The 18,495-nt window shown below is 43.9% G+C and overlaps 1 protein-coding gene across 1 annotated transcript; it reads right to left on the reverse strand.

Moving 5' to 3' along the window:
• Positions 1–1,232: 1,232 nt before the first annotated feature.
• Positions 1,233–12,251, reverse strand: LOC149328661 (uncharacterized). The gene is made up of 5 exons (XM_089561298.1): positions 12,164–12,251; positions 7,517–7,689; positions 6,854–6,912; positions 5,709–5,774; positions 1,233–1,451 (listed from the first exon to the last, which is right to left on the reverse strand). Exons 1-5 carry the CDS (start codon positions 12,248–12,250, stop codon positions 1,264–1,266), a joined length of 573 nt encoding a protein of 190 aa, XP_089417424.1. The 5' UTR covers position 12,251; the 3' UTR covers positions 1,233–1,263.
• Between the last annotated feature and the right edge of the window lie 6,244 nt (positions 12,252–18,495).

Here is an 18,495-nt window from a genome sequence, read left to right on the forward strand (position 1 = left end):
CCTGCAATGCGTACTGCATGAACACAAATCAATTTCTCTCCCCATAGTACCATTCTACCAAATTTGAAGGTGGTGTGCACGTGCTAACGGCTCAACACCTCTGCCTTTATGGCTCTGCACACGCAGGATAATTACAGGGCTATGCGGCTTATAGCAGTTCTGGCTATCCAGAGACAATCCTACACTTGTCTGTAGACATATGTTCGCGCTTTGTTCCTAACGCATAGAGCCGCTTCGCGCATTCTTGTCAAGATGCTTTCTCATATATCGGTCACCTGCTCGTTTATTCGGAAGCGCTAGCCAGCTGTCTCGAGATTATCCTTCAGCTCACCATAGAGCCGCATACCCAGGATGCCTCTTCAGGTGCAAATCTAAGGCTCTGTTGAAGCCAAATCTTGGTGTGTCTAAACCTCCTGCGTGGCCTTGTGGTAGAGCATCCGCCTCGCATTCGGGAGGTGCTGGGTTCGATCCCCAGTGCCGCCGGGTACCCACCGGTTTCTTTAATGGGTACAAGATTTCCCCTGGCCTGGTGCTCGGCTGTTCTAGGGTGAGATGCTTGGGAAAAGGGTCTTAGACCAAACAGTTGCCTTGACGGATGAGTGATAAGTTCCCCCGCCAAGCAACCATAAGTCCGCCTCGTGCGGCATAAGCCGAATTTGTGGCCCTTTTTTTTTCTAGGGGTCTGCGAATATTCTAAATTTTCAAATATATTTCGAATATTACATTTTTAGTATTCGTATTCGATTCGAAATCCTAGTTTTCGTGTTCTTTCGAATATTCGACCCGATGCGAATATTCGTATCTCGCCGAATATTCATTGTGAGCACCGGCGTTCATTGAAGCCAAATCTTGGTGGTCGCCGAACTGCTGCGCCACATGTGCCGTCCAGGACAACTGCTCCGCGCTGTTGGAAGCACGAAAACCGTACAGAATTGAAAATTGCTGCTCGCCGTTAATACCTGGGTGCTTGGCCCATAGGTGTTGCCTACGACTCCTGACTCCAGCGAAGATACTACGACGATTTATTAAAATTGAGATTCTTAAATAGAATTTAGCAGCTTGAGTGATCAAATACCTCTAAACACCCATGGGAGGTCAAGTTCTTAACGCCGCTTTTGACAAATTACGCATTTTTACAGCCGGAAGGAGCAGCAACCATCGCCCTTACTTTTTCCTCCAAGCAGACGTGCCAGTTTGCAATTTATTTTGCTTTTATTTTTCAAGATGAAAGCAAGAACAAAACGCCTCGGTCATTCAGAGTCTTCAAGATTGCTGAGACGGGCAGAGCGACACTTGTATGCAGGCTCTTGTTGGCTCAGGAACGTCTCTTGCGAAAACGAAGCCTTTCTCTCCGCGAGGGTCAACACGCTGGAGCAACAGTGCTGCGTTTCCGCAGCGAGAGTCAACGTCGTACAGCTTTTCGACTTCCCGGTTGTTCTCACTAGTAATGGCTGTGAAAAAAACAACCAATTCATGGTTAGAGCACTACAGAACAGAGCTTCCCAAGATGCACCAAAAGGTGCAAATGACCGTAGTTGCAGCATGATCCTTCCTGACAGACATTCTGTTCTGTATCACATTTACATTCTGTTCTAAGGGAAAGAGTACAAATAGCAGGACCAATATGTTTATTAAAGTCTCCCAAGGAGGACTAAATTTCTGACAATGGACCATTTACTCTTTAGCATCCACTCAAGCGCAGGCTATGGCTACAAAGTAAATGATTCCCACACATTTCCTTTGCTCTGATCTGGGGCAGCCGCTTCACCAAATGAGTTAATAAGAAAGGCCAGAAAATGGCAAGGACAGAGTAAACTGACGAAGAACTCGAAGCGCGAAAAGGTTTAGTCGGATTTGTTTAGGGAAATCCCGCAAAGTGGGGTAATAACGGAACAATTACTTAATACTATGACCGAAAAGACCCAAACAACAACAAAGTTACGCTCTAGAACTCTACAGAAGCTTCACACTTCAAGAGAAATCTTTTGTGGGCTCGAGTTCGAGCCCCCGACCATGTCCTCTTCAGGGCATTCACTCTACAAATTGAGCCGACCACGAAGGCTAGTAGATTATACGTGGTGCGAACTTTGGAACACCACCTATCGCGGTAGTCGCCCTGCAAACTAAACTAACCAGGAAAGCTACCAATTTTCTGATTTTCTGGTTACCACGTTGTTAGACCAACTGCTCCGGACAGGTGGTGGTTGCGGGTTAGATCCCCGGACCATGAGGATTTTTCAATGCCTAGCTACTGCGAAATCTGTGTCGGTTTCCTTTCTAGCTTTGTGGCCGCATTTAGATGGATTGTAACAAATAATTACTTCCTTCTTATAAATTTTTATGTTTTCAATCTCTGGACATTAAGGTAGCTGCTTTTTGAGGCATAAGGTTTAGAACACTCGGAACTGTGAACCATACTTATAAACAAAAAAAAAGAAAAAACGACCAGATTCCGGCACACGCGCCGACGTAAAAAGTTTCATGGGTTTATAGGCAGTGACGGTGTAGCTTTATACGCGTCAGATTCCAGCGTGATATTTATAATGCTTATTGATATTTTCTGGTTGGGAGCGGTCCGCTGCCACGTTGTACAAAACTGAGCTTCTGCCTAAATTGCGGACGAAGCTTCAAGTACTTGCTGAGCTTTTAACCGATTGCATCGCGATCTACAAAAGAAAATCTCTTGTGATTTGGAGCTGTGAAATGTGTGTTTTACTTAAAGTCGTCCCGCATTTAAATCATGCACGTCGCAATGCGGTTTCTACGCTAGGTAAGCATGGGCCCGATGGAAGCACACTTTTGGTACGCTGGAAGCTGAAATCTAGAGGGAGTCACACAGTCAAATGACATCAAAAGCTATTTAGAAAGCTCTGTGCTTTTCATCGGGGTCTCACTTTCAATAGAGAATCTGCGCTCAGGATACGTACAACAGATACCGGACGCAGGACTTCACTAATCTCTTGGAAGCGTTGTTTGATAACGTGAGAACACCTAGAATGGATTACGAGCCAAAAGACTGTATTTATAGGCTGTCCATTTTCTGCTCTCCATTTCACGTCCATTCGGTCTTCTCTCAGTGGTCACTCCGATATACTCGCGGCTTTCAAGCGTCTGTGGCAAGCAACCCAGCCATTGGGTGATGGGCGAGTGGACCTCACCACTGGTTGAAACTGAATGCAATATTCAGGCAATGGTGAGGTGCATCGCAGCGCTCTATGAACAGCAGATGACCGGAAATCGCCATTGGCTGCGATTGGCTGGGATATGCAGCTAATCGTGTGGTCCGGTCGCCAACCATACAATGTCCAGGTCGCTTGCTGCAATCGCTTGAATGCTGCGGATATATCTGAGTGGCAACTGCCAGAGGACCGAATGGCAGCGAAATGGACAACGGAAAATGGACGGCCCCACCGCGGTGGCTCAGTGGTTACGGCGCTTGGCTGTTGACCCGAAAGACGGGGGTTCGATCCCGGCCGCGGCAGCCGAATTTCGATGAAGGCGAGATTCCAGAGGCCCGTGTACTGTGCGAGGTCAGTGCACGTTAAAGAACCCCAGGTGGTCAAAATTTCCGGAGCCCTTCACTACGCCGTCCCTCATAGCCTGAGTTGCTTTGGGACGTTAAACTCCAATCAAATAAAATAAAATGGACACTTTAAGAGATACTGCCCCATATGTGTGACTCGCTCTTCATGGGCATTAAAAACGGCTTGATACCTTTCACTTCAAACATCCTGAAGAGTTCGTTATAAGGATATAGATATGAATGTCAGTCATTTTTTCAAGTCGGCTGTGGAACTGAAAGGAATGCATTCCCTCAGGGAAGAGTGGTGCACTATGTGTAGCAAGGGTCGTTCAGGCAATGAAAACCGATTCGGAAAGCAAGGGGTGCACGGCCTTACAGTTCCACCAGGGCAGCGCTGAAAGTTAAGCGCCGCGTCGGCCCACTGGCTTACTTGAAAGCGTCGAATGCACCACGCGCGTAACTAGAAGGTTAAAACAGACTTGTGTAGGACAAACAAGAGCTCAGATTAAGAAGCGGTGCTACTCCTTTTCCTCCTTGTGTTGTCATGTACATAAATTCTGCATGCAGCTGCAACTCTACCGAACCGCAATGGAACGATTTCTTGACGCTTAGAAGAGTGTGATTAGTATTGCATTATTTCGAACCATATAGCAATTCTGAAAACCAATTTTCTATCGTTTCCGGAGAGAGCGACTAGCAGTGCTTCAGCGGTAAGAGCCTAGACACACTTTCGGTTAATTCCTGATTACGTTAGCAGTAAGGAGATTCAAAGTTATCAGTGCGATCAAGGAAGTTCGCCATTTTATCATCAACATCATCCTGAGCCGAAATGCGCCGCTAGGACACAGGCAAATAATGTTCGCACAAGAACTTCGTGAAAATAGTGTGCATTGCGGTTGTTGCTGTCAAGGAATCTTTCGAAAGCGTTGTGTTTTTCGCACAATTTAAAGTTCTTTGGCTTAACAAGTCTGTGACCCTGCCGTTCTCTGAAAAGTATGAAAGGAATGCCTTGGAAATGTAATCACGTTGCCGCGGTGGCTCAGTAGTTGGGGCGCTCGGCTGCTGAGCGCAAAAGATGCGGATTCTATCCTGGCCGCGGCAGTGAAACTTCGATGGAGGCGATATTCTAGACGGCCGTGTACTATGCGATATCAGTGCATGTCAAAGAACCTCAGATGGTCGAAAATTCTAAAGCCCTTCGCTACGGCGTCTCTCATAGCCTGAATCGCTTCGGGAAGTTAAACCTCCTTAAAACCTAACTAAAAAACATTTAATGACGAGATCCTGTCGAAAACTAAGGTAAATGTAATCCTAAGAGTAAAATTATCTATTTACTGGAAAATGCTTTGTAATAGGAGCTGGAATTTAAGCGGAAGTACACACAATAGTGAAATATAGTCACGCAACATACCCGGAAGCGTACAGCGCTAGAATTTTAAGCCGGGAATTAAGACATTTTTTTAGCATTTTATACCTGCTCCAACGGTCTGGTTCCTTTCATTCCCGTAATGAAAGCAAACATTCAAGCGTAAGGAAATGTGAAAAGCCCACTTAGGTAGCGACAGTGATTTTACGGTGGAAAAAATTGATCGATGAAATTATTCAGTAGCTTAGTTAGAAGACTCGGCCAGAGCTTTCATTTGTCGCGGGCACCTTCCGGTCACTGAACGTGTAACCTCCAGAGAGTGCACCTCCGGGTACTTGCGAAAATATGAAGCCAGCGACCCTTGTGGATTCAGATCTAATTTCAGGTCTAATTTCCGTGGATCTAATTTGTATTATATGCTTTGTCTGTGTTATTGTTTTCATTATGTATTCATTGTATCCCACCCTGCTAAAATCCCCAGAGCGGATTGCAGTCTTGATAAATATAAAATAAATAAATAAATTTCGGGCACCAGTCCTAACCTACGAACTCCATCCACACGAAAATAACGGTTCTAGCTGTAAACTTCCAGTCAAATGAAAGTTATCTGGTGGCGATGCTGGCTCACTAGGGAGGGCACGCTATGCTTACAACAGGCACTGCGTTGTCGGCTAGCGATGACATCCAGTGTTGCCACCTCAGGTGTTCTCTGCAATTTTGCCCACGAGTGTACTTTTTATCCCTGCCAGTACAAATGCATTCACAATTAACCATGTATGTTTCTTATGGTTTACATAAAACGTGATGGTGAATACGTACTGAACTTCAGGTAGTAGGCCAGGCCGTTTTCCGGTTCAACAACCTCGACGAAGTGCTCGGAGAAACCTGGAATTGTACGCCACAAACTTCTCAATTCGTTTTCATGAGTTATCTCTATAATTGAAATGCATGAGTATTACTACCAAAATAAATACGCTTTAAACGCTTAAAAATAGGCAAATTCAGCTGCTCCATTTATCGAAATAAGTGAGTGAAGAATCTCGCATTGCGCCTCATGGTCTCGAATTCGAACGGAACAAGGAGAGCTAAACACGAGGTGTTATGCATTTATAACCACCATGCGTTGTCACCAAAAGTTACCACGCGCGCCAGTGTTCACAACAGAAATTTACGAGAAAAGCAAACTGTCACGCGCCTTGCTGGAATAAAAACCCAGGATCGCTAAGAGCTGAGTCCCCCTGAGTTTATCGTAAGGTTACGGACTTCCATTTTTATCACAGCAACTACCTGTGTTATGGTTTGGTAAGATTAAGCGTTCTTTGTTTTCTCTGTTTCATGGGGATCGCAAACCACATTATTTGTTCAACCAGAACTGGCTGTTCATTTGCATTTAGTAACGTTGTATTTAATACCCAACGGGCAAGCACAGCATAGACGAAAACAATTAGTAGGCCGCTACGCATTCCTGCGGTCACTGCAAGGGCAAAAAAAGCGAAATCGAAAAAAAGCGAAAGAAGAAATATTTCGCCGTAACTTCCTCGGATATCCACGACCTTAAGATAGGCAACATCTAGAATCCAGTTAACAGCAAATCACTTGTTGGAAATTGCCGAAATCTCTAAGCCTGCAATAATATGCCCATAACAATTCACGCTTCTACATCTGACTCAAGGCAACACTTGCGACATGACTCCAAGCTTACTTTTAAACTCTACTTATTTAATTATTTTTTCCCCTATCATATAAGGAGTGCACAACAATTGTGACTGCGGTCTGTAAAACTTACCAAAGAATGAAAGATAAGAACGAAAGAAATCTTTCACCTACAAGAGCCCGAATGTGGCAGCAATGAAGACCGAAACTGCCAAAAAGTTCCACCCAATAAAAATCGCAGTCATTGGTCGCAGTCGCAATTTCTGCATTCAGAAGCCACACTAAGCAATGTATCTGACAGCGCTACTTACTTCCGGCAGTTGCCTTTATGGTTCCGCTTTCATCATCATACTGATAGGCAACAGAAGCCCTGTAACGAAAAGGTTGCATGAAAAAGGCTCTCCACGGTTCCTCGGGTTCGGACATAAGTGCCTTACTTCATAACAAGAAACATGGGTCTTTGACGAAAAGACAGCACGAGCGCTAAACATCAACTGAGAATTTACTGTGACAAAAAGGTACATCAATGCATTTTGGCGGTGAGTGCGCACACTGTGTTAGAACAAGCACGAACTAATCAAAATGTGGCAAACTGTTCCTGAGGTACATTTCTTCTTTTCAGAAGACACGAGACAAGGTTAGGCCGTCAGGTTTGTGAGGCCTATCACATTAACAGGGAAGGTGATAACTATGCTAGCACCACATCGCTTGCCTTGTCCAGAAAAGAACAAATGTACCTCAGGAGTAGTTTGTCTCATTTTGACTAGTTTGCGCTTGTTCTAACCCAGTGTGCGCATGCACCACCGTAGTGCAGTTATGTATCTTTCTGTCGTAGCTAATCCTCAGTTGATGTGTAGCGCCCGTCCTGTCTTTACTATGTCTGTGTCCTAGTTGCATGCGCGATTCTTTTAGGTTATGATGACACACCAACTAGTCCTGCTTTCCGCCTTGATTACGAAGATGATGACGCTTACTGGGTGTATTGGTCCTGGGTTCCTTTCGGAGCGTACCATACAGTGGCATCCCCCGTGGCGTCGTTTGGCATCGTTCCGTCGAAAAGCGCAGTGAAGTTTACTGCGTCCTCTGGTTCAAAGGTGACTCCCGTGCGGTAGCATTCGTACGCCAGAAGCGGACGGTACTGCGATAGCTGCAGAAACTCAAGCTGTTAGTTTTCTTTTGCTTTAGCAGACCACTTATATGCCATATTCAGAGCTGTCATTACTCTACAGCCATTGCCAAAAATAACGGGTTCAAGGAGTTTATTTGTAAGTCATGAAGTTTACTCTACTGGGTGCCGGGGAAGCCTTAAATTTTAGTCAACAAGAGTTGCATTCGCTCCGATACATTTTGAACGCTAGAGAACCATAGCGTCTGAAACTGCACGGCTCAGAATAAAGACCTAAAGTTCTACTTTTCACAAAGGCTGCTCATGCCTTCATTTGGGTGTATTTTATCACGAAATGATTTCCACTCCAGCTTTTCAGAAGTGCTGCAAGGTACTGTTTCATATTACAATGTCACTTTGCGGAAGATAAACTTTGCTGGAAAGAATTACCCTCGGTGATAAAAGTCGACATGGAGACCGTTCCTCTCCCCCCCCCCCAACCTCAACAAAATCAAAACAGGCGGCTATAACATAACTGCCATTTTCATTCCATTTCACTTCACATTTTTAAGCACATTTAACGATTGTCTAAACGACTCAACGTTTTCGACACCACTGGTCTTCAGCCAATGGCGGAGTATCAACGAGGATCGAGGCGCTCACGAGCAGCCAAAGAAGCGAATAAAATTGGGAACAAACAAGATTAAAGCGTTATATTATACGGACTTTGGTGGCAGCGGTCGCACGAAGGCCCTCGGCAACTGTCGTAAAAGCCAAAGAGCGTGAGTCTAGCAGAGTGTGGAAGTTATCTATTTCAACAATTATGTTCTCCAAACTAAGAGATTTTAAGTAGAGTTCCGCGAAGAAAGCAGTAAATGCTATCCGATGTTTAAAAAGAATTCTGGTATTGCTTTCTACCATTGTTACTTTCAGTCGAAACGTCGCCGAAACACCCTGAGCCTCTCTCCTTCTTTGTTCACTTTGGTCTGTGTTGCCAAGAAAGCCGTCTGCTCGCCGTATCTTACCCAATAAAATATCATCGTTATTTCTTTCTTTTCTTGTTCACTTTGCGGCGCGATTATTTGTGAAATGTTTGACAGTGCTTTCCTCATTTGCTGGAAATTTGTTTTCCTTCTTATATGTTTGCAAGGACCCACAATTGCCTCTTGAAAACGACTCCAATTTTCACTGTATTTTTAATATAAAAAAGAATCTCGAATAAATCAACGCTGTTGTGCATGTAGCGTTTTATTAGGCCAAAACTATAGGTGAGCGACGGGGTCTATGGACCTTGTGACTTGTTGGCAGACCGCTTCCACAGCAAGTGCAAGGAAATATTAGCCCAATCGCGGCCTTGATGAAGTTCATCGAAGCTTTCACTTCAAGTAATAAAAAAAGCAGTTACGCTTGAACTTCATCGCTTTTTAACAGGGCCTCCGTTCTTTACAGTGCATCTACATTAAAGGGACACTGACGGAAATTTCATAGAATTTTCGTCGCGAGTTGCGATTGATTGTTTACCCCCTTTTAGGTGCGCTGACATTTTTATCGCAGAAAAATACGCACTTACTGCTTAGACAAGTAATTCCACTTTCTTTACCCATATATATAAGTCAAAGCATTCCGTATAATCCGAAAATTACTCCGTGACCACCATCTCGGCGTTCAAAGTTAGGATTTACGCATAAATGAAAATTTACGAAGAGCAATGCACAAGACTTACTATTGTAAATGGGTTATGCGGCCAGGGAGACACAAAGAATGAGAAACATTGCTATCGTAACTGAGTTATTTAAAAAATTATTCAATTAACCCTTTACTCACTACAGTTAGCTTGCACGTTTATACAGGAAACTTAGAGGCAATGCCATTCGAAGACAATTCGGTTTTGTACAGTTTTAGTTACTCGTCTGTGCCCTTAGAAAGGCAGGTCTAATATTTCATCCCAAAGAGTGTATTCACGCATGCGAGACCGCTGTTCTCAGCTTGATACTCTTACCTGCTGTGACGCAGTGTTGCGTATGGCGCTCCGCCTGACAAGAATGTAGAGTTACAGGCGAAGGCGGCAAATTCCGTTCGTGGACAGCGAAACCACAGGATTCTTGCTCAGGCAGCGTGGCTCGCACGCTTTTTTTTTTTTAATCGATTGCTTCTGAAGGTTTGAAGGTTTTATTTCCGCAACTGGGTGTTGCGAGGACAGCCAGGGAAAAAGCTGTATAGACAGCTTGAGAGGTCCTGGCTTCCTCTTACAGTCCAGCATTGACGGTGGCGGAGTACGACATCAAACAAAATGTAAGTAAAGTATGTTCGGTACAGAGAATGAGACATGTACGTTCAATACGTAGTACATTGTGCTTATAAAAGAAAGAAGAACTACATTAGATCAAAGAGCCTATAAAGGCAAACACAGGGAGGAGAAAATAAATGACAGCAAAATTGACAGGTGCACTCAAAGTGGTAATAGGAGGAAAAAAAATACATGAACATTTGGGGCAATTCTTTCAGAGAAATAGTGGATAGATCAAGATGCTTGTGGCAGTACAACTGGTTCAGAAGTGTCGGTAAGGTATGCTGCAACATTTGCTTGCCATAGTTTGTGCGGCATTTCTTAACATTCCAAGGTTCTGCTGCTCGGGTATCATACACAGTTCTGCTTTGCTCTAGCCCAGCCAGTGTAAGTGATGAGTGATCATTTTTTATTATGGCGAGTTTATATTTACAGCACAGCCTATAGTTATACATGGACTTCATTGGTATGACGTTGTGTCGACGGAAAAGGTTCGCAGTGTGGAAGAAATATGGCACTTTACAAGCAATGCGTATAATTCGTTTTTGTAACACTGTGAGTTTGTTAATATTTTCAGTTGTTGTTGTTGCCCACACCATACATCCGTAGTTGGATGTATGGTGTGGATGTATCCATACATCTGGAGTGGGTGATAAGACGTGGTGCCGATTTAGAATTCGCATGCTGCGTCAAATCATGCGTCATGCTTCATGATCACGCTTCAGGCTCGAAAAGCTTCGTCAGATCATGGAGGATCTTGTTGCTAAGCACCAAGGTCTGGCATGCGTAATAATGCGGTTGGGGGTGAAAGTTGAGACGTGCATATCTAAGGACATAGACCAATTACTAAAAGTGTACAAAATATAATTGCCTTTGAATGCCACTGCCTATAAATTTCAATATAGACATACATGCATACTGCGGTGAATAAGAAGCTGTACTGAATTACTCCTGTTACAATGTCAGTTTTCCTCACTGTGACCACCTAGCCGCAAAATTTATTTTCAATAACGACTTTTGTGAACTGCTCTTGATATTTGTTTTTTGTTTCGTAAAGCATAATTTTGAAATTGCTGCATTGTAGCCCTTTGATCCGAATCCACAAATTTTTGACAACGTATTCACATTATGTGTGATATCAACCGGCCATGGCGTCATCTGCTTTCAGATTCTCGGTCATTTCTAGGTGATAAAAGCTCATTTTTAGGTGTATGTGGTGTCGTTATGATTAGAACGGGGTAATTTTCGATACAAGAAAACTTACACATTTTTCTTGATTGTCCTTTTATCGACACTCTAGTGCATTTCGCGGAAGTATTCGACAGGGTAGTCGTTAAAACGCTTAATAAGCATGTTTGCGCTATTTCTTTCGCACACTCGTGCTGCGCCACAAAACATTTCAGATAAAAAGTTTGTACTGAAGCAGCGAATAAGATTTCCATTATACCCACAGGCCGCACTAGAATTAAGTCATGTGGAAATGCAAGTTTTTATCTGTCAAGAATTGATTACTTTCTTTAAATAAGGAAAAAAGATCGCAGAAAACTTTTAGCGGACAGGAAAGAGCGCAAAATGTTTTCGTCCAGACCTCGTAGGTGAAGTTTTTTCGTTAGTTTATTTTTAGGCCGCACTTAAGTTTGGGTATGATAGTCGACAGGCAGAGAGGAACGGGGAAAAGCATTCCAAAATAAAGCTTCTCCCGAAACCGAAAAAAAAATGACATGTAAGATACCCCGGCATGACAAATGGTTTGACAGATATTTGTGCTCGCACGTGCTCGGCCGCCTCGCTGCCGGCCTTAGACTGGTTTTCAAACAAACGAGAATTCACCCTACTCATACGGTCAGAATTCCGACTGACATATCACTGAATGAAACACTGCACAGCCATCACTTTGAGCAGCGTTTTCGCCCGTGCATACACAAAATTCCCTATCCCAAAGTTCATCGAACGTGACCTGCCTTACTTCACTGTGGACATGCACTTGAGCATAGTCGGCGTGCCGAGCGGAGCTCTTTAACGCAGGTAGGCACCGTCACCGAGTGATAGAGGTAGATACTTTAATTCAGCACAATATGAAAAACGATTACAGTTTCTTTGTTCGGTATCAAAACGAAAGAAGAATAATCTCGTTGTCAGCGCGAGTGAGATCCATTAGTCAACTGAATTTCATTTCGAATATTTGAAGCAGTTTAAGCGCAGGCATACTGAACTACCTGAATATCTTACCAGGTAAAACTCTTTGGTGAGTCCACTAGCTCCGAGAGCAACCGTGCAGAAAAAGGAGAAGATGACATAGTTCACAAGACGATTCATTGTAATTTTTGATGTCCTCTAGAGGTTGCTGGCTGCGACAGGATGAGAGAGAAAAAGATGCAGGGACCACTTTATTTCGCAACTTTGTTTTAGTCGCCGTGGATGGAACGAGCTTGTTCCACCATTGCCATTTGATTTGTATACTGGCCAAATGCCAACAAGCCAGTCCAGGAGTGCCGGGGTGGGTGAGTAGTAGCGAGGGGATGTGCTTAACATTTATGAAAAAAAAAAACCTTGTTTCTGCTTTATACCTGGTACTCATGCCGTGGTTTAACTAAATGTCAATCTCTTAGAGGCTCTACAATCTAGCATTGTGCATTCCTCGTTTATGGCATTTACGAAATGGCATTAATCCTACTCATTCAATAGTAAACACCGCTCAGTGAGAGTTGAACTGTGTAGCATAGTGGTGAAGTCGAACGTACGGAGTTGCCTAACCCACTCGCAAGCATACCCAGTTGCCTGGTTACCTTCTGCAGAGACGGGCAATCCTTGTTACGTTTGGCTGATTATGGGTGTTTAATTGATAGAGGATTACAGCATTTTATTTGCAGCCTACTGTAGCACATGTTGTCCATATACAGAGACATCGAGGCCTAGTAAGCAGTTAACAGAAGAGGTTAGGCCAGTCGCTCCTTGCGCACAAGAATGTCTATTCCGGAATGCGATAGTGTGCGTAGAACAAGAAGCAAAGGATCGCTGAAGGCAAGCTGGCCTTTTGCTTGGAATAGCATCAACGATAAGGTTCTATTAGTAATAATGCCGTTGAGAGCGCATTGGAACAAACGGACACTAGTAGAGTCTCCCTAGTTGAAGTGCTTCTAAAGCCTATATGTCGCGGAATAAAATGGACCACCCTCGACCTCCGTTGATGTTTCATTCGTCTACTCTATTTTGCCTCCATTATCCCAGTCCGCACGTGTGGGATAGCATCTGACGCATTGCCATCTTAAGCTTCCCACTTTTTCTTTCCTTTGCTTGTCTCTCCTTCTCTAAAGTCTAGAAGTGTCACAAAAATTTCTCTTAAAGGAAAATGAATCCTTAGGCAGTGGTGCTTTTAACTTTGTAGTAACAAGTTGTTTTACGTCAGTTGTGTAGCAAACTCCTCCCGTAGAAAATGGCTTTGAAAGAATGCGACACGGCTCACTGAAGCACATGAAATTTGGGGGGCGGAGAGCGGGTACTCACAAGCTATGTGCATGATGCCTGTTTAAATCATGTGTACCCCATAGTTGCTCATGTTACATGGTGGGAATTTTATAGCAGTCACTACCGCTCCTGCGCCCAAGGAGGATATAAGCTTAAGATTCCATGGAGCGCCACTCAAGTTAGCTACCTGTTGACATTCATTTCGTACAGCTACAATGATAGTGTGGTTCGATTTTTATTAAAATGCATTCTCTGGTATCTTCAAGAAACCAAGAAGAAAAGATGTTAATGCTCACCCTGCCGTTTTCGTCGATCTTTGGCGTCCTTCCTTTGAAACGAAATGGCTGCACCGATGAGCGATGCTCAAAGATATATAGCCCAAAACAAAAGCAAATATACAGGATGTTATAACTTCCTGTTTGACTGGCAAAGGTTGTTGTCTTCTCAGGTCCATAGCCTTTTACTTTAGGAATTTACCCTCACAAAAAATTATTACCTTTTTCGAAGAGTGCAGTTAAAAGTACCGGCTGCTTCTGTATATATATGAACCTTGTCCCGAGTATTCTTCTTTCCGCTCTGACATGTTATGATTATGTACAACTACAGCTCGAGTAAGATGTTATATACGCAGGTTGTTTCACCTAAGACTTTACACAGTTTTTAAAAACCGGCGTATTACCTTAGAAGAGCGCTCTTTTCGCAATAGCATTTTCACAGGTGTAATACATCAGAATAGAGCTAAGACGTGCTAACTAGTAGGGTTGTTAACAAATATTGCGTAGTTAAATTTTTAGCTATTACTGTTGGACTCCTTTGACAAACGTGTAACCCACCGTAAGCAATACACGCATCATTTTAAGAATTTGGAATATCTTGTTGCGCTAGGCTCTCTGGCCATGCAAATTATGGCTGTTTCAATGAGTTGCGTGCACTGGAGAGTTTGCATGCAAGCTTCTAGAAGGCGCTTGTATAAAGGCTCAATGTAGCCAAATTTGTTGGCTCACAGGGCCGAGGGAAACGCGCTTTCGAAATTCTAAAAACTGATATGGTGTTATTTATGGTGGGCTACGCGCCTATGATTAATTAAGGAGCCTAACATAAATAGTTAAAAGTTAACTATTCAATATTAGTTAAACAGCCTGCTAGTTAGCACGCCTTAGCTGCACTCTGATGTACTACACCACTGACTATGGTATGCCGAAAAAAGCGCCCTTATAACTCAAAAATCTCACTTTTAAAGATTGTTCGAAGTCTTAGGTGAAACACCTTGTATATGTCTTGGGCTCTAGGGTTTCACAATGAAAAAAGGAAAACGATCAAAGTCAGTCAAAAGCCCCGCCGCGGTGGCTAAGTGGTTACGGCGCTCGGCTGCTGGCCCGAAAGACGCGGGTTCGATCCCGGCCGCGGCGGCTCAATTTCGATGAAGCAGAAATTCTAGAGGCCCGTGTGCTGTGCGATGTCAGTATACGTTAAAGAACCCAAGGTGGTCTAAATTTCCGGAGCCCAACCCTACGGCATCCCTCATAGCCTGAGTTGCTTTGGGACGTTAAATCCGAATAACCAAACCAAATTCAATCAAACTGAATTTTCGACATTTGGCTTAGACTAAACAAGCTAAGTATCCTTGACATGCACGACGTGCCTTGCTGGTTCTTGAGTTGCCGATCATTATAATAATTATCGTCGTCAGCCTTACTATGCACACTGCATGACAAAGGCCTCTCTTATACCTCTCCAGTTAACCCTGTCCTTCGCCAGATGCAGTCTTTATCTCATCCGCCCACCTAACTTTCTGCCTCCTCCTGCTACGCTTCCCTTCTCTTGGAATCCACTCCGTTACCCTTAAGGACCATCGGTTATCTTGCCTTCGCTTTACAATCACTCTCTGCTTTTAAAAAAAGCAGACAACCTTCGCCTACTCCTCTACAGTAGGCGAAGTTTTAAATGCTTTTGACAAACATGGACTTGGGCTCTCTTTTACCCATGAACTACCCGACACTAATGTTTTACAGTTTTTATACTTGAAACTAACCTTTCTTGAAAGACACGTTTGCTGGGGTTATTACCCACGTGCAAAAAAAGATCTTTTGCCTTACGATTCCATGCACTCCAAGATTGTAAAAAGAGAGATTGCGTCGCATTGTCTGGAGTCTTCTCTCAAGAAATCGTGCCCGCACCAGTTGCAAAATAGCTTTCTGAATCAGATGAGCCGACTTTCGGCTGCTGGGTTTCCCTGCGCTGTGTTGGTTGCTGTTTGCGAGACCCTCCTTCAAAAACTGAAGCACAGAACACGAGGAAATACAGGAGAGGACCGCCACAGGACACAGAATCCACTGGTTATGCCTTACGTGCACAAAATCTCGCACGACTTGAAGAAAGTGGCCAACAGGTATGGCGTGAGTGTCGCCTTTTCGGCTCCTAACAAGCTGGTAAAGTTGTGCCCCCGAATCTGCAGCTCAAGAAAGTAGTAAGTAGTAGTAGTAAGTGGTTATATTTTCATTTCAAAACGGAAGGTAAAAGAGTGTTTGCTGCCCCGGCATCTGCTATCGCGAAAGGAAGCACCTGAGCTGGGGCAGCGAAATAAAGGATAGCAGGCAGAAGGTAGAAGTGAAAGAAAAGTGATGAGGGGACAGTAGAAAGGACAGGGGGAGGGGTACACTTTCAATGAGTCTATTTACATATCTGCAATGGTTAAAATATACATATATACAAGACGCACGCGCGTGGAGATCTGTGCGATCACTGGTCCATCATACGCGCACGGCTACAAGGTTAAAATATACATATATACAAGTCGCACGCGCGTGGAGATCTGGACGATCGCTGTTCCATCACACGCGCACGACACATAGCACGAAACAGCTGGAGTGGGGCGTCCAGCTGTTACAAGAAAGCGGGGTTGCCAGATTAAGCACGATACTCCGTTTACGAAGTGTTCCGTAGGAGTGGTTTACGCTATCCCCTTAAGACGGGCCGATGAATCAACGAGCGTTTGGGGGACCATGCTCGAAATTTATCGGATATGAAAGATAAGTACGCACACTTGGTTGCGCACGTAATGAGCTGCGACGGTTGTGAGGCTCGGTTAAAGGAGACAGATTCTTGGCAAGAGCACGGATAAAACTGCACGTGTTAGTCTGGAGGCTTTCTACATAAAGAAATTTGGCTGTAGGTGTGTTAGCACTCCATCTTTATCGCCTTTTGCCTCCGAGTACAATTTTCTAGATTCTGCTATCAGGTAACTGTTCTTTTTATTTTTGTGATTTTGGGCTGCCTGCCTGTTTCTGCGTTCCGAGATGGTTGCGTTTGTTCTCCTTCTCATCCTTGTCACCCTTCTTTCCTCTCGAAGCTTCACCTTATGTAAAGTGCTTCCTGGTTTCAATAAATTTTCAGTTGTGAGTTAGCGCTTGTGTCTCGTCGTCGTTCCTTCTCGTGGTGTGCATGGTTTGCACTATTTTTTCTCTAATTCATTTACAATCACTGCCCCAGCCCATTTCTTCCTATTGATCTCATCTTGGACGTTATCACACCGAGTTTGATCCCTGATTGACTCTGGCCTTTTTCTATCTCTTAATGTTACACCTATCATTTTTTCTTTCCAGAGCTCGCTTCCCTGTCCTTAAGTTGAACCCTTTTCGTTAGCCTCCACGTTTCTGCCCCTTAGGCGACTACCAGTAAGATATAGCTTTTATAAGCTTTTTTTCTTTAAGGATATTGGTAAACTGGTAATTAATGATCTAAGAGAACCTGCAAAATGATTCTACTAGTTATTTCCCTCTCGTCATCCGAATCTGCGGTAACTGCCTGCCCTAAATAGACTTATTCCCTTACCGTTTCCAGCTCGTCGTTACCAATTGCAAACTGCTGTTCTCTTCCGAGACTGTTGATCTAGTTGGAGATAAACTCGGTGAAAGCAGGAAATTAGGAGTACGGATACCAGAAGAGTGCCCACATGAGTTTACAATTTGAATAAGCTCCACTGTTTTGTGCTTTGTGGAATTGATGCAATCACTTATGTGCCCAGGTGTTCCACATCCTTGTAAAACGAAGCCTCTTCAGTAAGGCTGTTTCTTCGCTGTCATCGCCCCCATATGATGCCTGATTGAGTATATTTCTCAACTCCTCGTAAGGATACTGAAGCAAAACCATGCATAATCACTATGAAATTGGGTCACGTTCTGGCTACCAGGACGTGTAGACGGCAGAGAATTTGAAAGAAATAAGGATAAAGGCCAGATTTCCTTAAGAAAAATTGCAAAGCTAGCCTTATTATCTTAGCCTTCCAGTGAGAAAAAAGGCTGTAACTTTTGTTTAGCCACATAGCCCGGCAATCTGCCGTGAAACCACAGTCAAGTTGCGCATTCCTGCACGCTAGTCACAACCTTCTCCAAGGTTGGCATCCTGAAGGTTCTTCCAGTGTCAGCCACCCTATGGTGTCGTACTCCTTTGCTCTTGCAATAACCTCTGAGCCACCAGGCCACCCCTTGCCGCCCACCCTCTCTCTTCCACTAAACCTCCTGGAATGCGTCCTTCATGCCCAGATATCAATTTCTCTTCCCATAGTACAATTCTATCAAATTTGAAGGCGAGTGCACGTGCTAACGGCTCAACACCTCTGCCTTTATGGCTCTACGCACGCAGGATAATTATAGGGCTATGCGGCTTATAGCAGATCTGGCTATCCAGAGACAGTTCTACAGGTATCTGTGGACATATATTCGCGAGTTGCTTCTAACACATTGAACCACTTTGCGCATTCTTGTCAAGATGTACTTTCTCCTATAGCTGACACATGTTGTTTACTAGGAACGGTTTCAGAGTTCTCTGTCAGCCCGCCTCATGATCCGTCTGATTAGCAGAGTACAGCACTAAAATTGGACGCGCTCGCATACTTCAATGGAAAGGCAAGGAAGAGTCGCTCATGTTGCGTCCTTTTTGCAAGGGATTCCAGTTAAATATGTTAGCGGGACCTTGGCAGTTAATGATCTGCATGACGTGTGTTGTTCTAAGAGTTACTTTTATTTTGGTAAAAAAAGTGTACATTTCTTTTTCATTACCAGTGTCCTTCCTATAGTTTACTTTCGAGGAAGGTTAAC

This window comes from Amblyomma mixtum, chromosome 9 (genome assembly GCF_055824585.1).
Source record: "Amblyomma mixtum isolate Tamu chromosome 9, ASM5582458v1, whole genome shotgun sequence".
Lineage (NCBI taxonomy): Eukaryota > Metazoa > Arthropoda > Arachnida > Ixodida > Ixodidae > Amblyomma > Amblyomma mixtum.